Raw genomic sequence first — 24773 nt, forward strand, 5'->3', positions numbered from 1 at the left:
TATTTAGGGGGCACCCTGAACCTTGCTTCTTCAGACCCAGAAACTGCAAGAAAAGAAGATGAGAAGAAGGACCGAAGAGCTGACCAGAGCTAACAAGAGGACGACGCCCACAGACTTGGCCCCAGCCCTACAGGCCTGTCTCCCCTCGAACCTGCTCCTACAAAATCCCGGTGTGTCCTGCAGCCAGCAACCTCAAAAACCCCAGAGGACCTGCCTGCCTTCACTTCAAAGATTGAATCTCCCTTGAACACTGGACTTGTTCAAACTGCAGCTTCTGGTGCCAACTGGAGACCGCGAATCCAGCCCACTCTGCACCCACTGAACCCGGCCTGAGCTTGAGTGGAAGAACACCACAAGGAGGTCACCCCGACGATCCTGACCCGAGATCCGGCAACCCCTGACCTGCCTCTAGCCGACGCCTGCAGCCTAAATCCAGAAGGCCCCCTCAACTGCGACCAGGAGCTGGTAAGAAGATCCGACCCCAAAAGGCACCCCTGCACCCGACGCCCCACGGCCTTGTGTGCCCAAACCAACGGTGCCTAACCAACCCTTAACTTCCCAACTTACCTCTCCAAGGGGTGGTCGCACCCAGAAGTCCTTCGTCTCCCTACCTGCAGTGCTTTTGCAGACCGGAGGTGCTCCATAGAAAACAGGGCACCCGACATCAAAACAGCACTCTGCACCTTTTGTGCTACTTTGTTTCCCCATTTGCCCTGACCTTAACCCTAGGAGCTTTGCTTCCACAACCCAGTGGCCTGCTTGCCAGTAGCCACCAACCGGAGGCCTCCTATCCCCCATTAGATAACATTGAGCCCCAACACTCTGCACCCGGCCGCCCTAGTACCGCTGAGGGTGCAACAACAGTGCATCACTGACCCTGGGAGACCCCTGAGTCTAACCCCAGAACCATAACTCCCACAGTCGTTTACTTACCTGTGAACCGTTAACCTGTTTTCCTTCCATAGGATAACATTGACACCTTTTCTCCAAAAAGTTTTGAAATCTAAAAATATTCTTTAAAAATCTCACAAATAAACAAAACATGTTTACTTACCTGTTTGCAGGAAATGTCCCCGTGCTGAATCTAGGTATCCAGCACTGAGTTAGAAAAGTAACGTGAAAAGTAACTTACCTGCAATTTACTGTAAAAGCCCATTCATTTCAATGTAGTACTCCAAAAAGTTTCTGTGTGGAGTTTTGAAAACTGAAAATATTCTTTAAAAATCATGCGAATAACCAAAACGTAATGACTTACCTGTTTCCAGGAAGTGTCCCAGTGCTGAATCTAGGTATCCAGCACTGAGTTAGAAAAGTAACGTAAAAAGTAATTTACCTGTAATTTACTGAAAAAGCCTATTCATTTCAATGTACTGCATTCTACTGCACCCCTGTAAATCAAACAAAGTACAATTTCTATTGCATTTTCAAACTCTTTTATATCCAGTAACTTATTACTGAAGAATATTTAATGCTTACCTGTGCCAGGCTTGCTTGGTTCTAAAAATAAATAGTATATTTATATACAAAAACAATTGGCCTAGTGATCAGTTCTTGAGTGTGTGAATTTATTTGCTGACTGAGTGTGTACATCAAATGCTTAACACTGTCCTCTGATACTGCCTTATTGCTCGACCAAGCTACCACAATCCGAGAGTAAGGTTCTATCTAACTTTAACCACTGCCTATCTCTGGGGGGCACTTGGACTCTATACACACGATACCTCATTTTGGTGTAGTATATATAGAGCCAGTTTCTTACACTTTGGCACCAGTTGTCGAAAGTAAATCAGAATTTTTGCAATTCAGCTACATGATTTATTCTTAGCCCAAACATTGTGGGGAAGTTTCTTCCACGGAAATGGGTACTGTGCACTTCTCAGATAATTATTGGTGATTCTTATAGCCCTCAAAGTGTTCCTCTGACCCCATGCTACGTGACTGCTTCGACCAGTTGAGCTTTTTTCGAAGAGCACCATAGATAGCTGTCTTTGGGTCTGCCTAAAGGTGCCTGTCATGACCAGGGCCATGTTGCAGTGTTACAATTATTGGCTTGAACATTATATTGAGTTGTTCTTAAGATCAAGAAGACCTTACACCAGATCAGATGCTATCCATCCGTAAGGTACGGGTCATGTTCTGCAGTTATTTACTTCATCCTGTTGTAGGAGCAGACTATTGTCTTGCTCTATTATTGGTTTTAAGAGGGAAGGTGACCAAATTTATGGGCAGAGTTTGTGGCATTGGAATCATTGCCCACATCAATGCCACCATGAAGTCTTCAAAATGTAATGTGTTTAAACTGTTTACTGAATTGTTCATTGTTTTGATATCTGCATTATTAGAGTGGTGCATCTACTGTGTGGCTGGAGAAATGCTCTAAATGTGTATAACCTGCTAAATTGTTCCCCACAACAAACATAATGTGCATTAATTGTTTTGAACATTCGCAGGGTCCAATCAATGCACAGATGCTGGCTCAGAGGCAGAGAGAGATACTGAGTCACCACCTGAGACAAAGACAGTTGCAACAACAACAACAGCAACAACAACAGCAGCAGCAGCAACAACAACAGCAGCAGCAGCAACAAGTGCAACAGAGAGCTATGCTAATGCGAGGGCAGGGTTTGAACATGACGCCCAGCATTGTAGCTTCTGGTGGTATTCCAGCAACAATGAGCAATCCACGGATCCCACAGGCAAATGCACAGCAGTTTCCATTTCCACCAAACTACGGTACTGGACTTACATCTCCACCACCTTTCACCAGTCCTTTCTCCCCGGTGTCCCCCAGTCCGGGGTCACAGCTCCTCTCTCACAGCTCCTTGCATGGCTCCCAGATTAATCTGGCTAACCAGGGGATGATGGGAAACATGGGAGGACAGTTTGGCCCTGTCTCGAGTCCCCAAATGCAGCACAATGTCTTCCAGTTTCCCAGCTCAGGTACCACCTTTTCTCTGAGTGCAGGTATTTCTTTACGAATGACAGATGTCTATAGTTATATATAGGCTTGCCAGGATCTGCGTACAAAAGACATTCCTGCCTATTTGTATCCAGCAGTGTTTGTAAGTACGGATAGGGGCAAACAATGCTCACTATGGCACTGCCTCCCCACGCATGTTTATTTTTATGCAAATATATGTATGAATATTTATATATCTACATATATTTTCGACCATCAGTTTCGAAATACTTCATAGCATGGGAAGTGTGGTCTTTGTGCATGTTGTAACCGCATTTAAGTGGTTCATCTGTAAAAGAAAAGAGGCAATTGAGTGTATGAATTTCGTCCCACAGAAATTCTGTCCTTTCCTTATCCCACTTCACAGAATTTGTCAAGCCTATACATCTATAATAGGCAGAGTCATTCTGTCCATGTATTTAAACAAGCCGCTGTCTGCTTTGCTCTGGGTGCGGTCATTTGTTAGCCATTGTTTGTTGCTTGTTCGTGATATGTTTTATATATTCAGTTCACTTGGTGCTCGATGGTGCTTATCATCCGATCATTGGCTCTAACATTTCTCTACAACCCCTGATTTTCTCTCTCCTCTTCCTTGAGTGAAATTCGTTTCCAGGCACTAACATCTTGTTGTATGTAGCCAGACAATATTTGACGCAGTGTTGTGCAGCAGGCATGCCGTCTGTCTTCTGTGCATTTCTCCTGTAAAGTATAGCTGTGGCATGCTAGTTTTGTGTTTCTTAACTATGAAACCATTTGTTTTAGTTGCGGTTTACAGTGTTTAGTGATGCAGTGAAGCTGGACATTTTTGTAATTGGTGGTTGGTACTGCACACACACGAGTTTTGGTGTGGAATATAACCTATGAAGGCACATAGAAAGCTAAACATTTAAAGAGTGACCTTAGTGCCTGATACATTTGCAAAGTCATGTCACTTAAACCGAAGAACACTAAATTGATATATACGAGTACCATATTCTGGCACATTTGCGCCCTGCCTTAATGTACAGTGTACGTGAGTGCTGTATTTTAAATTCAATCTTTCAACCAAATTAGATTTTAGATATTTACATTTAAAACTTATTGCATCTGTGCACTATAAAAGAAATGTATTGTTAGGAGGAATTTCCATGACTAAAAGGGCCTGTACAGCTGTGCAAAACTCAGAAAATGTAATTAAAATGTCCACGCCTTAATGTAAAATTAGAACATGCACAGGATTTGCATTGAATGAGTTGGTTATTACAATCCCTGACTACATCTGATCAATGTTATGGCAGTTTTCACGCAAGCTAATAGATAGGTACTTATAAGGTTACTAGTGACATCAGGTCTTGTTTATAATTATACACCTCCTTCATGCCAAACGGTGGCCAGCATCAAAAATAGCATTTAGCATCAGAAAATGTCCTTTCTTCCAGTTAATCAAAGCAAATTCATGCTTCACAAACTTGTCTGAATTGACACTAGCTCTAAATTGAAACTGTTGTTTTCTGTATTGATGACCATATTTGTGCATATTATGCTGTTCTAAACTTCTTCCATGCTTAATATTCAGGTGAGAATAGGAGCTCATACTGTTAGATATGTGATTTGAGCAAACTGTCCCATGCTCTTCCCGCACATTCGTCTTCCAATGAAATATCAATTTTCTTGCTAGGAAAAACATTTTTATAGTTTAGTTTGGGGCACTGTATCCCAGGAATGACCTCCGAACACACTTGTTTTGTACTCATTGACAGTAAAATTGCTCTCCCACCCTCGCAGCTCCACCATCAAGTGAGGCCCTCCTGAACCCCTTCACTCTCGAGTGTTGGTGTTCGAGGCCCTCGTCCACCCGCAGGCTATACCTGCTCCTCATCCCTGGTGGTCCAATCGACCTCTCCCTCCTTCTGTCGCTCCGTTCATTCTGCCTACCTCTTTCTTTAGCCTCTTTACTTTGACCTTCGTTTTTTAGCCTCTTACTCTCTTCCTATCACTTTTATTACTTTTTTCGCTTTTCTATCACCTTTATTTATTTTTCATATTTTGCGCTGTTTTCGCTCCTTTTTCTGGGCACCTCTAGCCTTTTTTTCCAGACACCTCGACAACCAACTAGACCCCAACACCTCATCCCTCCTGGACAACCTCCACAACATAGGACTCCGCCAGATCGTGACTGAACCCACGCACTCAGCAGGACACACCTTGACCCCCTCTTCACAACAGGAAACTCCATCACTTTCAGCCACACCACCGAACTGCCGTGGACAGACCATCGCTGCATCCACTATCCCCTTCAGAACACCCACCCTCCACAGAACCCAGCACCTGCTTCCACGAAGAAATTGGACCAAACTCACCGACGACCAGCTCACCTCCTCACTCGGAAAACGACCCCAACACCGCAGCTCGAACCCTGCACAGATGTTTCTCCGACAGCGCCAACACCATAGCCCCCCTCAAGAAGAACACCACCACCCACGCCAAGAAAGCCAGATGGTTTACCACCGAACTCCGAGAGTCCAGACGCACATGCCTCGAAAAGGCCTGGAGGAACTCCAAATCTACAGAAGCCCACAACAACTTCAAAGCCGCCACCAAAGCCCACCACCAACTCATCAGAAATACGAGAAAAACAGCGATCAAAGACAGAATCTCAACACAGGCGCAAACAGCAAAGAACTCTTCAGCATCATCAAGGAGTTCGCCCAACCCATCAGCGAGTCCACAGATATCCCTCTCACAAGACCTCTGTGACAAACTCAGCACCTTCTTCCACCACAAAATCAAGAACATTCACGACAATTTTGACGAAGACAGCCAACACACAGAACCTTCACCAACCACCCCGACACCCTGAAGCCTACGATTGACAGCTGGACAGCCCTCACCACTGAAGATGAAGTCAATCCACTCCGGGGCCCCAACGTACCCCTGCCCTCACCACATCTTCAACAGAGCCGCCACCATCGCACCCATGCTTCGCCACACCATCAATCGCTCCCTTGCGAACGCCTACTTCCCCTACGACTGGAAGCACGCCAAGATCAACACCCCACCGACCTCAAAAACTATAGACCCATCTCCCTGCTCCCGTTCCCAGCGAAAGTCATCGAGATAGCCATCAACCGCCAACTTCATCGAAGAGCAGAACATCCTCTACTCCTCCCAATCCGGCTTCAGAAAAAACCACAGCACAATTATGTTGTCCCTGGTGTAAAACCAAATGGTTTCTAAACACATTCTTGAAATATTTTTTAAAGGGAAATAAGAAAAGAAAGGAAAATGTAGCAAAATATGCAACAGCACCTCTAAGCTGAATTTTTTGCTTTCTCTTTAGTGGAGCCTGAAGCAACCTTACCTCATCATGCCCTGCACTGCTAGTTTTATGACTGTTGGGATCCAGATCCCAGAGCTTGGTCTGTACACTTAATCACTTTTCTGATCTGAACGGCCAAGTAGCATTTTTTTCACTTGAGATGGTTCAAGACAAACGTGCTTGTCCAACTTTTTCTGGATGAAAATCTTTTCATTGTTTTATACTTTGTAGACCTATATGCCAAAAGGTGTGTTTTCTATGTTTAAGTACCCCTTCTTTGGGTAGAAGAAAGCAGAAAAAGACCCCTAAGCTCTTTGTGTTGCCTGCGCCTCAGTCACTCACATTGCATACAGGTCTAATTTGTGCCTGACTAAATCAAGTATCTTTAATGCCAGAGAATCAGTCTGTAAAGCAGGCTGTAAGATGCCAGCAGACTACAGAAGCATAGTGACTGGTCTCAGGTTGCAGGGAGTTTGCTTCTTCAACTGAGAGCTTTTCTGTCCCCTCTCAGCAATAGATAAAAAAAGATGCGAAGATGTCAAACATCCTAATTCCCTTTCTTCAATTTCAGGAGGCTTGATGTCAAGGAGAGGCATGCTAGTGAACTGCTCACTATCAAGGGCAAAGATGATGTTGAGTACCACCAGGGTCGAGCAAAACATAACCCACTCCATCGAAGGCGGGTTCTAGATTGAGACAATAGTCATCTGTGCAACATTCTGTGTTGATCAGAACATTGATTGTGAAGAACTTGGCTGGCTAGTACTTAAGAGTCCGCCTATGCTCGTGAATACTGTTCACATAGTAGGACGACTTCAGTCTGTCATCCCAGATCTTCTTTTGGATGCATCTCTCACTGTACCACATTCACCTTCCAAAAAGTGACTGAAATTGAAATGCTTCTACAGAAGTCTCCATCTGCAAGAAAGGCAACTCCAGAGAAGTATTTGTAATTAATACTCCTAACTGCAAATGTCTCACCTTTTAGGATATTCTCAGGCTTCACAGTGCATCTGGGGATTTTTTTCAGCAATACTGAATACTGAAATATTTATAGAGCGCTCGAATGCCGAGGCGTCTTGGCGCTGTAGTGACACAGGGAGCTGTAGAAAGTAGATTTTAATGTGAAGAGAAAAGCCAGGTCTTTAATGCCTTTCTAAAGCATTGTTTGGATTTTTGTGAACGTAAGTGAGAGGGCAGAGAGTTCCATAATCTGGAAGCTTGGTACGAGAAGGACCTGCCGCCCCACCGCATTCTTCTTATTCTTGGCTGGCATATCAGATCATGGTTGGCTGATCTTAATGCGTGCGATGGCACATAGTGAGGGAGAAGTTTAGACAAATCATCTGGTCCCGAGCCATACAAGGATTTATGGACCAAGCAGAGGGCCTTAAATTGTATTCTGGCTCGAACTGGGAGCCAGTGAAGTTCCTTGATAGCTTTGGACGTTGGGTGACGGTAGGGAAGATTTAGTAAAACCCTAGCCGCGGCATTTTGAATTGCCTGAAGTTTATTCATTTGTTTTTCACCTGTGCCCAGATAGAGTGAGTTGCAATAGTCCACTCGGGACATTATCAGGGCGCCCATTACCGTTTTTTTTTAGCATTGGCGGAATATAGGGTAGGATTTTTCTAAGAACCTCAATGGTGTAAAAACAGGTGGAAGTAACCTGGTTAATCTGCGCTTTACTGGACAGATCTTTATCCACCAAGAAGCCAAGATTTCTGACCTTGTCAACAGGACAAGGACAGGCGCCTGAGGGCACCAAAGGTTACTCCAGACAGATGGTTTATGACCAAATTCGATTATCTCGGTTTTGTCCGCATTTAGTTTCAGGAAGTTACAGCTCATCCAGTTTTTTACATCCAGAAGGCAGTTTTTAAAGCATTGTGCCGTGGCATCAATGGTCTGGGATACTGACACTATAATTTGAGTGTCGTCGGCATAAGACACTAATTGTAGGCCATGAGATTGAACCAAGGCAGCTAAGGGAGTAACATATAGGTTAAACAGGGTGGGCGACAATGCCGAACCCTGAGGGACCCCGCCTGGGAGGGAAAATTCGTCAGATTGAAGACCTTCCCAGTGTACTTGTTGGATTCGAGACTCCAAAAAGGATGTTAACAGAGTTAGTGCAGTACCAGTGAAGCCTAAAGTTTTTAGTCTATTTAATAGGATCGAATGGTTCACGGTATCGAACGCCGCTGTAAGATCTAGTAAGATCAGGGCCGTTCTACCACCCTCGTCCATTTTTCTTCGAATGTTATCAGTGGCCATGATCAGGGCGGACTCTGTTGAGTGAAAAGGGTGAAAGCCATGTTGAGAGGGGTCCAGGAGCTTGTTATGGTCAACATACCTCATCATTTCTTGGTTTATGGCTTTTTCGAGAATTTTAGCTGGCAAGGGTAGGCAGGATATTGGTCGGTAATGCTTGAGTACCGTAGGATCTAATGAGTCCTTTTTGAGAATAGTTCGAATACAAGCTTTTTTCCAGCAACTGGGGAAATCACCGGACGAGATGACATTATTTAGCAAAGGGGTCAGGACAGCTGCCACCGTTTGTGGAATCAGGTGTAGAATGGGAGGCGGACATGGATCTAGTGGGGACCCTGACTTCATCTGAACAATTAGATCAACCACCTGTGTCTCCTCCAACAGCGGGAAGCAGGGCCGGACTGGCTACCGGGCGTTTTTGCATACTGCCGAGCTGGGGGCTGATGTCACTGCGGTGGGGGCTAATTTCGTTGATGGAGACCTGCGTGTGCTTCGAAATAAACAAAGCGAAACAAATTTCGTTCAGCACACACAGGTCCCCATCAACGAAATCAGCCCTCAGCTCTGCAGCATGCCAAAACGCCCGGTAGCCAGTCCGGCCCTGGCGGGCAGCTGGGATAGCTAAACCCAGTCAGGGAGGCTGTATCATTGTTGTTATTGGGCAAAATTAGTGCAGATGAGCTAAGATCGTCATACACATTCTGAACCTTTTGCTGGAAGAAGGTTGCAATATTGGTCACGAGGTTCTGATCAGGGCTAAAGAGAGTATCACGGGGGCTCTTGGTTAGGTGAGTGACAGTTTTAAATAGCTCTCTGGTGGTATTAGAGGCTGCCTGAATTTTATTTGTGAAATATACTGATTTGGCCTGAACTATTGCTGACTTGTATTCCTGTAGGGCTTTAGTGTATACTAATTTATTTAGAGCACTATAATCCGAACGCCACAACCGCTCAAGTCGTCGACATTTCATTTTTATGTGCTTCACTTCTGTGGAATACCACAGCGCAGTTACAGATAGTCTTCTAGCTTTTCCTTTTATTTCAACAGGCGCCAGTTGATTGATTGCCTGACTGATCCAGTTTTGAAATTTAATTGCTCCCTTGTTAGTATTGCCAGATCCAAGGGCAGGAGGGTTATTTGTAAGTGAATCAGCCAAGCTATTAGGTTCAAGTTTATTCCTGGGGCGTATTTTTTCAGGAAGTAGGAGGCCTCTTCGGTGATTTAGCAGGTTGTTCTGAGGCAGGTCAAAAGAGATGGCACTATGGTCGGACCAGGGGACTGCTAGGATCGAGGTAACATTAATGTGGCTATTGTTGGTAAAAATGCCATCAAGGGTGTGACCCGCAGTATGGGTAGGGCTAGATATTAACTGCTCCCCACATGCCTGTAAGTGGCTCCACATAGCTCAGTGAAAACTTTATTCCACCGCAGAAGGGACAGTGGGGCTGCATGTAAGCACCACACCTGCATGCTGAAGTCAGTTCCTTCCTTTCTGTGCCATTCCATGCAAATTTGGAGCTCAGCTCCTACCTTGTCATCTTTCCAGCGACTCCAAAATATATCACTCACATTGTGCCAGGTAAGAGGTCTTCCCAGCAAACAACAGGATTCAAGCCATGCCACTACTCCAGGAAACAGATGTCAGTCACGGAGCCACCCAATGAGGGACTATGATGCTAGAGCTCAAGTTTTGAAGTCATGCAAGAAGTCCACTGGAAGGTAGCAGGGTAAAATTTGATCCCGATCATAAGAAGAATTTGTGTTTGAAATGGAGGTCCCACTCCTAGTCACAGTGCTGGTCTTGTATGAAGTCCCATTTTTGCTCATATTGTTCCGAAAACTCTCAGACATTCCACAGGCTTCAGGAAAGCAAAGCAGGAGTTGTTCCCAACCCGATAGTCTGGTGAACAGTCACAAGGATGCCCCTCGAAGCGTCTGGCGTCTTCGAACTCCAGGCCGTTTCCGGCATGCCCCAAATTTTCCCAGGCAGTCGACAACAAATAGGGACATTCAAGGACGCCATGCTACAAATTTTCCAGATGCTACCAGCTTCCTGTAGCACACTTTCAGAGACCCTGTTGCCGCATGGGTCCCCAATTAGAATTCCACCAGATTCCCTGACTGCGGCTGCCCCAACTGGGTCCCCGGCCTGTACCATGGCCGGTCCAGATTTCCTCTACAGCCCCAGGGTCCATGCAAATTCGTTATTTGCCGATGAACATTCGGCCAGCGCCAGATCAAATCGCTTTGCTGGTCTTTTACCTCGACCCAGAACATGCTGTGAAGATTCGCTCTATTTCCTCATCCGAAGAAGAGGACAGGCATCGGGCCTATACTGTACCTCTGGTCATATAATGCCTGCCTGAAGAAGGACAAATTCAGAATGGTCCGGACAAAGCCTGCTTTCTTGACCTTCCTGTAGTTTTTTCCAGAAATGAGCCAAATGTCCTCCATGGGCCCTGTGCAGAGGATTCAAGGCTATCCCTTACATGATAGGGTTCAAGGCCTTTCCACCATCTGGATATTGAGTGTCATCCTGATGTTTTGGTTCTGTCCTGAGTTTCAGTGAAGATGGTCCTGATGATTGGACTTCGTGCATCCACCTCATTCAACACGCTAGATGGCATATGCGGACCTTGCAATGGAACTGATGGTCCAAGTACTGCGGTTGCCTCTCCGATTTGCCAAGAGATGGCTCTTTATAGGAGGCATCTGGGGAAGGTAGAGTTCGGTAGCATGTGGTTTCCAGTGGGAAGCTGCCACCACATCAAGGTTTATGAGCTTCTCTCATTCCACCTGGCCCTCAAAACCTTCCTTTCGAGCATCAAAGTAAGCTGGTACAGAGCCTAACGGATAACACAACTGCATGTGGTACTGCAACAAGTAAAGGCGAAAGGCAGAGTCCTGGATGTTTTGCCGGTAGGTCCTATGTATCTGAAGGTGGCTGGCCAAGCTGAAGATACGTTTCGTAGCCCATCAACTAGCAAGATACCTGCGGGCTTGAGGAGACATCTGCTTGTGGACCAAGAGTGGGGTCTCTTCCCGGGGTGGTGCAAGGCATTTTCTGTCAGTGGGGCATGCCCTGGCTAGCTCTGTTCACCACTTTGCAGTGTCAAAATGTATGCATACTGGAGTTTCCGCCAAAAAGGCGATAGGACATGGGTCTCATGTGCACATTCTCACTACTTCCTCTCCTGCCTCGAGTCCTAAAGAAAGTCAGTACAGTCTAGGTCTAGGTCTAGGTCCAGGTCCTCTTAATAGCCCTGTACTGGGCCAGGAGAGTTTGTCATGTAGAGCTCCTCATAATGACATTTTATCCAGTCCAGCTACCCTGTCAGATCGCCACAAGCTACACCTCCTTCATTGGAGATAGAATAGCAACATTCTTCCACGAAATCCATCCACACTGGCTGCTGGAAAAAGTTTTTGGCTTGGTTTGGATGGTCTGTTCACTTGACTCTCTGAACCTCAAAACTTTTGAGGTAGTTTGTGCTGTCACTGGTTTAGAACAGCCTTGCGATAGTCACAGTTAATGGTTACTTTTTGGGCATTTTGGCCTTATAATTTTCTGATCAACCCTCTCCCTTAAGCATTACTGATTCTGCTAAGTTTTCTGAAGGGCCTAACTCGTGTTGATCATGCCTCATTGGGACCTAAATCTAGTCCTGATGTTTAAGTGCACGCCATTTGAGCCTGGGCAGTTTCTTGATGAGGTTTCTGACAATATATATATATTGCTCTTGATACCAGAAAGTATTTGAATTAGGGGCATCTTTTGATGTGGAAGCGTATAGTGCTGCAGAGATGTTGGACTTATGATTACCCTCAGTAGAGACTAAATCCAGTCTGTTCACTGAACTTTTAAAGCCAGGGCCTTTGACTTTAGAGCCCATGCTGCCATTTACTCACTCTTTCTGGAATGTGACTAGTGAGATTTTGTAGTTCCTTTGCACGGGCAATACATAATGACCTGGGTACAGCAAAATATGCCCTGCAAACTGGCCTAGATACTGTAGATTATGTGGCTTTAGCTATCAAGTGTTGTCATCCATCAGTACGCCTGGATAGGTGCCACTGGATTTTCTGGGAGGCCCAAGGCTTTTCTTATGGGTATTTTCTTGGAAGGTATAATTCTATTTTGCAAAAAAGGATGATTCAGTACTGGTGCACTTTGAGTATCAGAGCTACAGATCACTCTTTGGGGCTGCTTCCTCTAGCCAGCTGGTTCAACCAGCAGCACAGAACGTTTCGTTGATATTCCAAAGGTCTTACCTTTTACCAGAGACATCCCTCTAAACCTGTTCTGCATACCAAAACTGCCTTTTGTGACTCCAGAGTGGGGTTAGTACAACGTGTGGCCACCAGCATATGCAGCAATCTTCTTCCTCCTTGCTTAGTCCTGCAGCCATGCCAAACCTCTTGACTTTTCCCTCCTACATTCCTTTGGGGCCATGAGGGGGGCAAGGTTGAGGGAATAATGATTGCCTTTCCAGCTGATTTTCTATTACTGGGTCCTTCAGATTGTTCTGTTTGGTTACTTCCTTTCCCTTTTGCATGCTTCGCCACTTTTTGCCCAAAAGTCGCCAATATTCTCTCTCAAAGTGCTGATAGTGCTAGCCAAAGAAGTGATCAAGCCTGTTCCAGAGGTGGAAATAGTCTCTGGATGTTACCACGGATACGTTTAGGGCCCAAAAAGGACAGAGATCTAAGGCCAATTTTTATATCTGCGGTTGTTGAACTCCTTCCTCAGAAAGGAGAATGTGAAGATATTGATCCTTGCACAGGTCCTGTTGGCTTTGGACCCCGAAGACTGGATGGTGTCCTTGGGCATTAAGGACATTTACTTCCATATGCCGTTCCTACCAGTCCCAAGAAGTACCCCTGCTTCTTGGTGTGGTTGGTCTTTACCAATTCACAGTCCTCCAGTTTGACCTTACTTTGGCCCTTCCAGTGTTCCTAAAGATCATGTCTAATCTTGTGGACGATCTTCACTGGTTAGGATGCTAATATCCCTCTATCTCCACGATAGCCTGCTGATGACAAACTTGCCTCTTCTAGTCTCCAAAAACCTTCAGACAACTGTTTCACTACTGTACTCCGTGGGCCAAAATCCTACCATCCACCTGTACCAAACATTCCCTTTAAAGGAGCTGTTTTAGACACAGTGGTGTCCAAGGCCCATCTGCCCTTTCAATGAGTCTGGGACGTTCTGTATATGATCTCAATGTTTCAGATGATTGTTCCAGATGTGGTGGTTGTGAGATTTCTGGGGCTCCTGGCTTCGTACATCCTGTTGGTGCTGCATGACCATTACCCTTTGTGGGCCCTCCAATGGAACCTTTACCTGCAGTGGACCCAACACACTTTGAACGAGGTGGCTCAGGACATTCTGGGGTGAATGCTGAATGCAACTAACTTAAAGCAGGTAGGAACCACATCAAGAACTCACTGTGGGGATGGGTGCTTATTCCGTTGGCTTAGGCGATCACCTGGACAATTTAGAGGTCAGAGGTTTTGGGAACTCAGTGAAGCAGCCCAATAACAACAATCTTCTGGACTTGTGAGTCATTTGTGTGCCCACAGAAGGCCTTCCTGCTGTTCATCCAGGGCAAGCCAGCCCAAGTCCTGATTGGCAACACAACTGCCTTGTGGTACTGCAACAGATTAGAGCCTTGTGTGGTCCTGTGCGCTTTGCCTGGATGCTCTTGCAGAAGTTGACTCCAACAGATTTCCCTGACACTTACCTTGTGGGGCCACTCAATACTTGGGCGGACAATCTCAGCAGGTGTTCTCTTGTCAAGCACAAGTGGTGTCTGTACATTGAAGTAGTTTGGGGTATCTTTGCCAAGTGGGATACCTCCTTGGTAGAGCTGTTTGGTTCCTTCCAACACAACGCACTGTCCAGCATTCAGCATCCTGGAGTTCCCTCGTTGAGGTTACTTGGGAGATCTGTTCCAACTTTGATGGGTCTATGACTTTCAGTACGCATTCCCACCTTTGCTGGTGATCCTGTGGGTCCTGAAGAAAGTAATTCAGGACTAAGAACAGCTCTTTCGTATTTTCCTAAACTCGGCTAGAAGCATATGGCACTCTAAGCTGCTGACATTGAGCATTTAACCTCCACCTCAGCTGCCCCTTTGCATGGACCTGCTTTCCTGCTAACATGGCAGAGTCTTTCACCCTAACCTTCACAATCTACACCTCAATGCATGAAAATGGAGTGGAACCAACTAAGGGGCTTTGATATATACTGGAAGGGATGAATGTCGTCCTAGCGCCTTGCTATGATTCCACCAAGTCTGTTTATTTTGATCATTGGGCAATGTTTGTCATTTACTGTGGGGATGAGCAAGTTGACCCTCTACAGGCAGGGTTGTTGGATGTGTGGTTTGTAATGTTTTCAGTCCAGCAATGCTCTGCTGCGGGCAGAGGTAAATGTTATTTGGCAGCCAATTCATCCTCCCTTTGTTTACTGAATCAGCTCTTTTGCTGCAGTGAAACCCTAATTTGGTCTTAACCTTTTTGACGGTTCAGCAGAGAACGTTTGTGTTTGTTTAGCATATCGTACATGTGTTTTATTCTTGCAGCAGTGAAGCTCTTCCAATTCCCTAGAGGTCCACCTGATTATTCAAGGCACCTTTCCCAGGATGTTCTAAACTTTTGAGATCAACACTCTTACAAGATCCTGCCACTGGAGGGTAATTTTATATTTCATTGAGGCAGGTGCAGTATAGATGTTGATTCAATCTGTGCTAGTGCCTTCCCTAGAACTGTCAACTAAAGTATTTTGCCACACTCCGTTTCATCTACTCCAATAAATAAAAACCTGCCTGCTCTATAGTAGGATTATTGTCTCGAGAGTTGTCCCTTTGCAGATCAGTCCTTGTGCTTGGGGCTTTTTCATTCAGAGGGTTTTGGGTGTTCCTCCTTCAAAATATATATTTTATGATCTGCTTCTACTTCTACACACAGCTACTCGTTATTGCGGAAGATGCACTACTAACACCCCTTTCCTCTAACACTTTACCTTCACACTTAATTTTCTATCCTTAAGATAGAAGTACTGCTCATTTAAGTATAGGGGTAAGTAGACACATGTGGATTTTATATTGCCACAATTAATCTGAAGTTGTTTCTAAGCAGACTGGTTTTAGTGGTATGCCCAAGAAAAATAGTGCACAGGTTAAATTTAGCATTGAATACAGGAAGTTGTGATGACTGAGTCCAACCAGGGAGTGTCCAACGTTGGTGTAGGAGGACCGGATGCATCCCACATTTTCAGAATAAACATAAACTATGTAAATGAGATGCCTTAAGCTTGACTTTATGTAAATCTTTTCAGAATTAATATCTGAAAACTGGTATGTATCTTTGCATTGGACATGTCATTTAGACCCTTGGCCAGTCTTGCTGCATTGGTTCCTCCCAAGAGCAGCCTTTGCAAACTACTAGCATGGTTAGTAAATGATTAAAGAGGTGCAAACCTATCAAAGTCAAAATACTTTATTTCGAAGAAATAAATTCTTACAGAAATATTGCACGTAACCCAATTCATTAAGATAATATAAACAATCACAGGTATCATAAGATCAGTAGTGTGCAGGACACATTTAAACCAGTTCAACCAATACATCACTTCTGCTTATAAAAGATCTAGCAATATGAGCATTTAAAATTTCCCAATACTGAAACTCTATAGAAGGTCAATAGCCCGAAATCCCACATATATAAAAAACATTTTAAAAAGAAAGAAAGTGACAAATTAACCAGCAGCATGCAACTCGTTTTGCCAAAATAAAACAAAGTGCAGTATGCACAGCACCTAATCACATGGGAATCTCTAAATCAGCATCACTGATGAGGTCAAATTTCCCATCTCCAGACCTACCCATGTCAGTGGATCCTCTAAATGCGATCTGCATATTAGTTAGAGATACAACGCTTCTGGCTTTAGGGAAGTGCCAACTTGGATCTTAAAACAATCAGAGGAGAAAATCCAAACATTGGATGTTGTGATTTTACGCAGATATTGACTAGTGGCAATTACTACATATGATATCTGAGGCCACACAAAGTATCAACCCATTTCTCTTGACCGTATCCCGTACTTTTAAAAAACGGGCTGGAGAATCTTCTTCCTTAATTCGGGGAAGAATACACAGTCCATCAATAGGTGGCTCACTGAATAGTTCCTACCCCGCTTACAGAGGCATTGTCTATGGTTCTCGGTTATTTCAGTTTTTATCCCGGATATTCGCCAACCAGATTCAATTCCCACCCAACCGCAGAATTCCGTTTCATAGAAACTTATTGGAGATTTTATACAAGTACGGGAAAAGGTCCATACTCTCATGGGCAACTAGGAAGAGGGTAACTGAACTCTTAACCTTGAGCATCTGAAGGTCCTACCTAGAGCAACTGAAGGTCCTCCCTCCAGCTGGTTTCTATAGCAAATTGCCTGAGGCTACTCTTTATTTACAAACCTATGTATATGTTGTGTTATTGTTCATTTATTTGGACTGGCATTATTAGATTCCTCCCCCACATTACCAAGCTGGTACTCGTGGTTACATCGTTGAAGAAATTGATCAGTTAGTTTAATTAAGATTTTGTTATGTCTTACTGTTTTGATTTTGCAAATTAGGTGTTCCTTAGGTCTAGTGTGGTTAATTAGTTCTGTTTAATGCCTTATGCCACTAATATTCAACTGATAATCTTTTCCATCGCAAAACGTGCTATGCATGTATCTGCATACATGTCTACTGTCTCACTGAGAATTGGGTTGTAGAACCTTTTTAGTTTTTCGCATGTTCTTTCCTGTCAGTAGTGGTATTTTGTACACTAAATTGGTCTTCAGCATTCTTTACCTAGACAGTGAAGTTACAACAGTGTTCATGCAACAAGGGGTAGATACCTTTTTTGTTCCATGTGGTATAACTATGTACAATATTTGACTTTCACGGTCTTGATGCGTAGATGCTTCTTGTATATAGATTTGAAGACCACTGGACCCATTTCAGGTTTTGAGTGTATGAAAGTATTTTGGGTAACAAAAACATGCTTTAATGGGGCAGAAACATGTTTCTTTTACATGGGTTTATAAGAGCATACTGGTCACTCCTGCATAACACACAGATAACATTTCAGCATGAAGTATTTAGATGTTAACAATGTCTTCTGTCGATAGAAAACAAGTCCCATCTTTATTTTTAGCATCATTGCACTGTTAAATCACCATTCAGAAGACACTGTTACTGTCATTAAATTCAGGACTTCCCCAGGTGTACCTTTTGGCTACCTTCTGTGCTTGCAGTGCTTCTATTTTGTTGTCTTTGTGGTGAATGCTTGACCATGATTTGTAATGATACAATTGAAATGTTTAAATCTGAAACAATATTTAGTATTCTAAATTCTACGCAAATTAGTTCAAGTTCATAATGAGAAAAGAAAGAATGCTCTAATTTGTTATCCTGGAAAGGACAAGGAATTGATGTTTTTTAAGACTTACGTTTTGGGCATATTTTGGCATTCGTATTTGGTTTGATGATTAGCGCATGTACAGCAGTTTACCTGTTCTGTTATGCCAACTTAAGTTTAAAATGTTGCCATTCAATAAGCAGTAGTGGTGAAAGTGAACTAATCTTTTGATCAGATCTCATATGCCATAATGCAATAAAATAAGAATCGCAATTTCACTTCTACAATCTAAATAATTTACTTTCCAGGATACACAAAAAAACAAAGTATGATTCTTCATTTGATTTACAAACGTCTGAATGTGAATTGTTCTATTTGGTTTTGAGTTGTGTTGTATTTATTTTCTAGGATTAAGCCAGCAGCCGGATCCTGGATTCACTGGGGCGACGACTCCCCAGAGCCCATTGATGTCCCCCAGGTTGACTCACACCCAGAGCCCATTGCTTCAACAGACTCAGGCTAACCCATCCTACCAAACATCTGCAGAGATGAATGGATGGGCACAGGGGAATATGAGTGCAAACAGGTACCTACAAAATTTGAAAGTTTGTTTCCGATTTCATTTTGCAGTGCAATTTTATTTTTCTGCCATCATTGTACTTGGATGTAAAGCTAAAGCTTGTAATATTTAAGTGTATTGGGTACATTCTCACTGTGACGCGCAACTCTGTCTCTATAATTTTGCCCATGACTGCCATCCACACTTCCTTGAAGAAGCACATATTTGCCACATGTTCAGTCGGAAAAAAGTTGTTGTTTGTCTAGATGAAATTTATTTGGTTTCCTGAGAATGGGCTTTATAATACTTTCAGCATCATGTTTTTATTTAAAATCATCCTTTAATAATTGGCGATTAATGTGTATTCTACCAACAAAAGGAATGAAATAAAATGCTGAAAAATTATGTTGTGTATTTTCTGAGGATCAATTTACTGTAAAAAGTTCCCTCCAGCATTAGATCTTTTGTGGAGTCACAAGTTTCAATCATTCCCATGGTTACATTTCAAAAGCAGTACCAAGAAATATCACTAGAAAACAGCTTCGAACAACCTTACTTTAATGGCACAATCACCTCATTAGACTGCAAATTTCTGCTGCAGGTCATATCGGAGGGAGTCCCTCTCCGATGTTAGGTTTTTCTCATCACTCTTTAACATTAATTCAGTCTGTCTCTCTGGGGGTTTCCCACCAGTGGGAGATGGCTTTTTTGGGGGGGGGGGGGGGGGTGAGGAAATGGCTTTGAATCTATGGATGACCCGTGAGCTGACTGCATTTATTGACTTTACCTCCTGCACAAACCCAATGATTGAATAATGTTCTGAGTTTTTGGCAGAACTATGAATGATAAGTAAGGCTGAGTGCTCAGATGGCTACAGAAGGAAAAAGCTAGTGACCGGTCTCTTCTGACAAGGAATCCTTTCACAGCGACTTCCTTGAAGGTTAAACAGTAACTGAAATGTCATCCCTAGGAGGGATACCATGCCTACACAAAAAAGCTGGACACACTCTGGATCAGATTTACATGGCCAGCGACAGAATCAAATACAGCCATGCAACAGAACTCACCTGTACTGACCCATCACTCCATCGTTCATTTCACCATCGCAGGGTCACCAGACACTGCCACCAGCCCCCCTCCCCCCCCCAATGCCCAATTCCACAGCTGGAACAAAGTATCACAGACCCAATGAATGGACGCCCTCAACACCACTCAACCCAACCTCTCAACCAACTTGGAACAAGCAGTCCAGAACTTCACCACCTCGGATCACCAATGCAGGTGACCAAGTCGCCCCCATCAAACAAGCCAAGAATCGCAGCTCCACCAAGTCAGCTGGTACACTCCAGAGACACCACAGACCAAGCCAACTTCAAGTCGGCCTTTAACAAATACCACCGACGCAAACAAAATAAGCCACCCTAGGAAACCGCATTGAAGCAAGCACCAACCACACCAAAGAACTCTTCAGTATCTTCAGAGTTATTTTGCCCTACGGCCATCGAGAACACGACCCCCCTTCACAGGAACTCTGCAATGCTCTTGCGGACCATTTCCACAACAAGATATCCACCATCTACAAGAACTGTAAGCCTCAACCCACCGACCTCCACATCCTCCTCACTCCTACGGATCCTCTCATGACCAGCCAAATCATCGCATAAGAACAGCTCACCACGAAGAACACCACAGCCATCATGAATTCCTGCCACTCTGGAGCACCCACCTACCCCTGCGCCACCACCTCTTCAACCTCAGAAGTGAGAACATCAGCCGCCAATTCACCACCTTACTCAATGCATCCATCACTACAGCCACCTTTCCAGACTTGTGGAAACACGCTGATGTCAAACCTCTACTGAAAAAACCCTCCGCCGATCCAGCGAACTCCAGAACTACCACCCCATCTCGCTACTCCCTTTCCCCTCCATAGTCCTCGAGAAGGTCGTCAACCATCAGATCACAGAATACCTGGAAAGAAACAACCTGCTTGATATCGCCCAATCCGGCTTCCGTGCCAACCACAGCACCAACACTGCCCTGATCGCCGCCACTAACGACATATGCAGCCTCCTCGACAAAGGAGAATTGTCAGCCCTGATGTTACTCGACCGCTCCGCAGCGTTCAACACTGTATCCCACCACACACTGATCAAGAGATATCAGTATTCAAGGAGACACGCTTAGATGGATTGCATTGTTACTCCAGGGACGCACTCTGAGAATCCGCCTACCTCACTTCGCCCCAGAATCCAAGAGCACCATCTGCGACATCCTTCAGGGTTCATCCATCAGCCCATCCTCTTTAACGCCTACACCTCTAGCCAACATTGTCAGAACCCACAGCCTCAACATCATATCGTATGCCGACGGCACCCAGCTCATACACTCTCTTGCCGCAGACCCCACAACCACAAAGACCAACTTCCACAACTGCATGAAGAACGTTGCCAACTGGTTCAAGGTCAACTGTCTGAAGCTAGACATTGACAAGACCTAAGTGCTGATCTTTGGGAACAATACCTCTCCTTGGAATGACACCTGGTGGGCTGTAGAACTTGGACCCACTCCGACAGATCATGCCCACAACTTCAGCATCATCCTAGGCAGCAAGCTCACCATGAAGCGACAGATAAACGGCATCTCCTCCGCCTGCTTCCACAAACGCTGCATGCTCCGAAGAATCTTCAAATAGCTTTCCATCAACACAGGGAAAACCGTCACTCAAGCCCTAGTCACCAGCCGACTGGACTACGGCGCAACTCATTGTGCGCAGAAACCACCACCCACCTCTTGAGGGGATTAAAGACGATGCAGAAGTCAGCGAACCGACTCATCCTCAACTGCCTAAACAAACCCACATCACACCACACCCAAGGAACCTCCACTGGCTCCCTGTCCAGAAAAGATGTCAATTCAAGATACTGGCACACTTACAAAGCCATTGACGACCTACAACCAGCATGCATTAACCTCCCCCTTAACTTTCACCAGCCATCCAGAGACCTTCGCTCCTCCGCCCTTGCACAGACACAGCACATCCGCTGAACCCACAGTGGAGGTCACGCCTCCTCCTACCTCACCGCCAAGTCTTGGGATGACCTTCCCCTCTACCTCAGGTCATCAACCTCGCTCGCGGGCTTCAGGAAAAGACTTAAGACCTGGCTTTTCGACAGAGCCTATAACCCAGCTCCTTGATTCCCTCACAGGTGATTGCAGCTCTATACAAATAATGGTTGATTGATTTAGAGGGATAATTTTGCATGAGTATCCTGACAACACCCAATTGTATCTAAAAATATCTACCATCAATGTCATTCTGAGAAACATCCTTTACCAACGATGTCATTGGATTCTAAATGCACATCCTTCCGACAACCTAAAACGGAACGGCTCATATCTAAAGACATGTTGGTGGTTGTCCATATGGGCAGCCTGACCACAAGGGGCAAATGGTTTCTTGAGGAGCATCAATATTACAGGAACATGCAGAAGTTGAGAATAGGCAATCTCACCCTCGAGTGTTTCCTCTGAGTTAATATATCCAATTTGATTCTAAAACTTGCAGACACTCTCATAATGTATTATCTGAACAAATAAGACCGATCGAGGTTCTCTCCTCCATCCCTAGTTCCCACATGCTGGCTTATGAACACTCAGCCATCCTGAAAGAAACTAAATGTTTCAATGATGTCTTTCTCTGCCTTCAGGTAGAAGAGGTAATGCAGGAATAGTTGATAGCTTTTACATTTACCTGCCTGTGCATCTTTCCTGAAGTTTTCCCGTTGGGCATCCTTTATCACAGTAAGTGATTAAAGATCTCCAAAGGATACTTGAGAAAGTATTGCTTTCTTTAAATAAAGCCTCCTGGGAATTGAACAGAATTCTTTCAAAATTGAAAGGTCCCTCTTTTTAGCCTTTACTTGCGATAGATCTGTAAAGCACTTTACCTACATAATTGGTTTTATAACATCATCTGGAAGGGTGAGTGAGTTTCAAGCTTTCTGTAATATAGCATTGCATTATTAATTCCCTCGTCCTTCTAACCTCCATAAAGTGCTTATCTGATTTTTCACATTACTCAAGCTATTTCCTTTGAACCCACTTCACAAATCCATTCTGCTTGACACAAGGGCTTTGCATACATTGGATGTGAAAAAAAACTCTGATGCTACCTAGGTAAAACAAAATACATATGTAAGGACAACCAGCTGTTTGGAATGACTGACATCCCACAAACCTACAGTTTCTATGTATTTGGAAGTCTTCTCATGGAACTTCTTCCCAGAAAAATCTCGGTGAAAGCAGCTTCTGTGGTGTATAAACAATCTAAAAGATGAATGTTAAATCTATGGGATGATCTTTGATGGAAAGGTAGCATTTATTGGGCCAGTCCTTACATAGGGCTAGATCCATTACATTATGTAACCGTTATTTAAATCAAGTTGGCTTTCATTTTGCTCTCGTTGTGCTCTTTACAGTGTGGCTAGAAAGGTAAGACATTTGTGGGTTTTACTGTAAATATGGTTTCTTACATTCTCTAGCTTTCTGTGAATACATTAAGTTTGATGACTGGAAACATCTTTAGTGTTTATTGCATTATAAATCGACTTTGACTTCGTCTCTGCAAAGAAACAGTCTTGTGCTTGGAAAAGACTTAACATACAACTGTAGTTTCAAAAGCTGTATACCGAAAGGTGGAGGTAGTGAGCACAAGCTACGATAACACAGGATATGGCTAGGAATGCAGCACACAGCTTTCTGATGGATATATCTGCCTGTGGATTCCTCACCTTTTTCTCCTTTGCTCTCCCACGTCGGCAAGGATGTCGCAGTGGAACGGCTCTGCACACGACTCAGCGTGACATCATCTGAGCCATAAGAAGACCTTGTCGGCATGCTGATGGCCGTTTCATTTTTTCCGCGCCGTCGATGCGTAACGTTTTTTTCCCATGCTCTCCATTTCTGGGAGTTTCTTTGTTGCTGTTGTCGTGACTTTGTAGCTGTCGAAGCTGACTACTTGAAGGAAGTCTGGTTTCAAGCCATTCAGAGAATGTGGGGGCCAGATGTCTATCATTGACCCCCGTGCAGATTGTTTATGGTGTCTCTCGTTGGACCATGAGTCGGGCATGGAATATGCCTGTTTTTCCCGCAGCCTTTCACCCCGCATGTTACAACGCGGTCGTTACCACAATGGCATTGTAACAACACATACCATTACCCCGCAAGTAGTAGCAAGAGATCACTCTGACTCAGAGAACCGTCTCCGGCTCTGAGGGCAGTGACTCCACCAGCTCCAAGATATGCAACACCTCCACCATTACCGAAGTCAACCACTCCACCTCTGGCTCCGGGGTCTCCGGTGCCACAACGGGAGTCGAATTAGGTACCTCCTCAAACAGCTCCTGAGCATGTGGTGCCAGATCCGACATATCCTGCTCTCCCGGCTCCGGAATCAGATCTGTTGCATTTTTTAAGCGCGATGTTTGGTTTGTTCGCCAGAGTTGCAAACACAAATGGTGCGCCTGTTGGCCCCATGGGTCCATTGACCTATTTCCTGGGAGGTTTGCCACCTCACTTTCCCCAGGCACCGCTCATGCTTTTAATGCCTATGGCACGAGGGAGTTGGCCTCTTCCGACACCGAGATTTTCAACGCTGTTGCAGTCTTTGGAGGGACGAGCTCCTCTAGATGGTTCATCCCTGGTCTGTCTGGTTACAAACCAGTGCCAACTCTACCTCAATTGGCTGCGACTCCTGTTCCTGTGGATCTCCCTTCAACTCCAATCCCGAAGTCACTGGTGCTGCCTCTGGTGCCACAGATGCCGGTGTTGAGGATTAAACCTCAGAGAGAGGCTCAAAGGCTGTTGGAGGAAGTAGAATACCACGAGGATCCTGGAAGAGCTGAGGAAGGAGAGATTGTTGATCCTGACCCGGATTTAGAAGGTTTGAAGGAGGCTAGTGGCCTGGACACCTCTCCTGAGTGGGAGCTTTCATCACCAAAGGGCCTGCCGATGCAGGGGGTAACCACATATCCCGCTGTTATTAAAAAAAAAAAAGGCTGCAGACCTCTTGGAGTTGCCTCTTCCTACAGTGGATTTAAGATCTTATATTCTTACGGAGGTGCTCCATTCCCTTTCCTCCGTTTCAGAACCTTTGTTTCCCCTCAATGAGTTGTTGACAGAGCTCATTCTGGATGTCTGGCAGAAGCCAGTGTCCACTCCAGCGGTTTCCAGGACCATGGCAAGGAGGTACAAGGTTGCTCTG

At 44.7% G+C, this 24773-nt stretch overlaps 1 protein-coding gene across 8 annotated transcripts in view; it reads left to right on the top strand.

Moving 5' to 3' along the window:
• Positions 1–24773, top strand: part of NCOA2 (nuclear receptor coactivator 2) — a 1201189-nt gene that overhangs the window by 1002366 nt on the left and 174050 nt on the right. For 6 of the 8 annotated variants that reach the window (XM_085605462.1, XM_085605466.1, XM_085605464.1 and 3 more), the window contains 2 exons: positions 2451–2940; positions 18358–18535. In XM_085605462.1, coding sequence (XP_085461588.1) covers positions 2451–2940; positions 18358–18535 — 668 coding nt within the window. The remainder of the gene's footprint in view (positions 1–2450; positions 2941–18357; positions 18536–24773) is intronic. The other 2 variants (XM_085605468.1, XM_085605467.1) reach the window with 1 other exon arrangement.

The sequence above is a fragment of the Triturus cristatus genome, chromosome 5_1 (genome assembly GCF_964204655.1).
Source record: "Triturus cristatus chromosome 5_1, aTriCri1.1, whole genome shotgun sequence".
Lineage (NCBI taxonomy): Eukaryota > Metazoa > Chordata > Amphibia > Caudata > Salamandridae > Triturus > Triturus cristatus.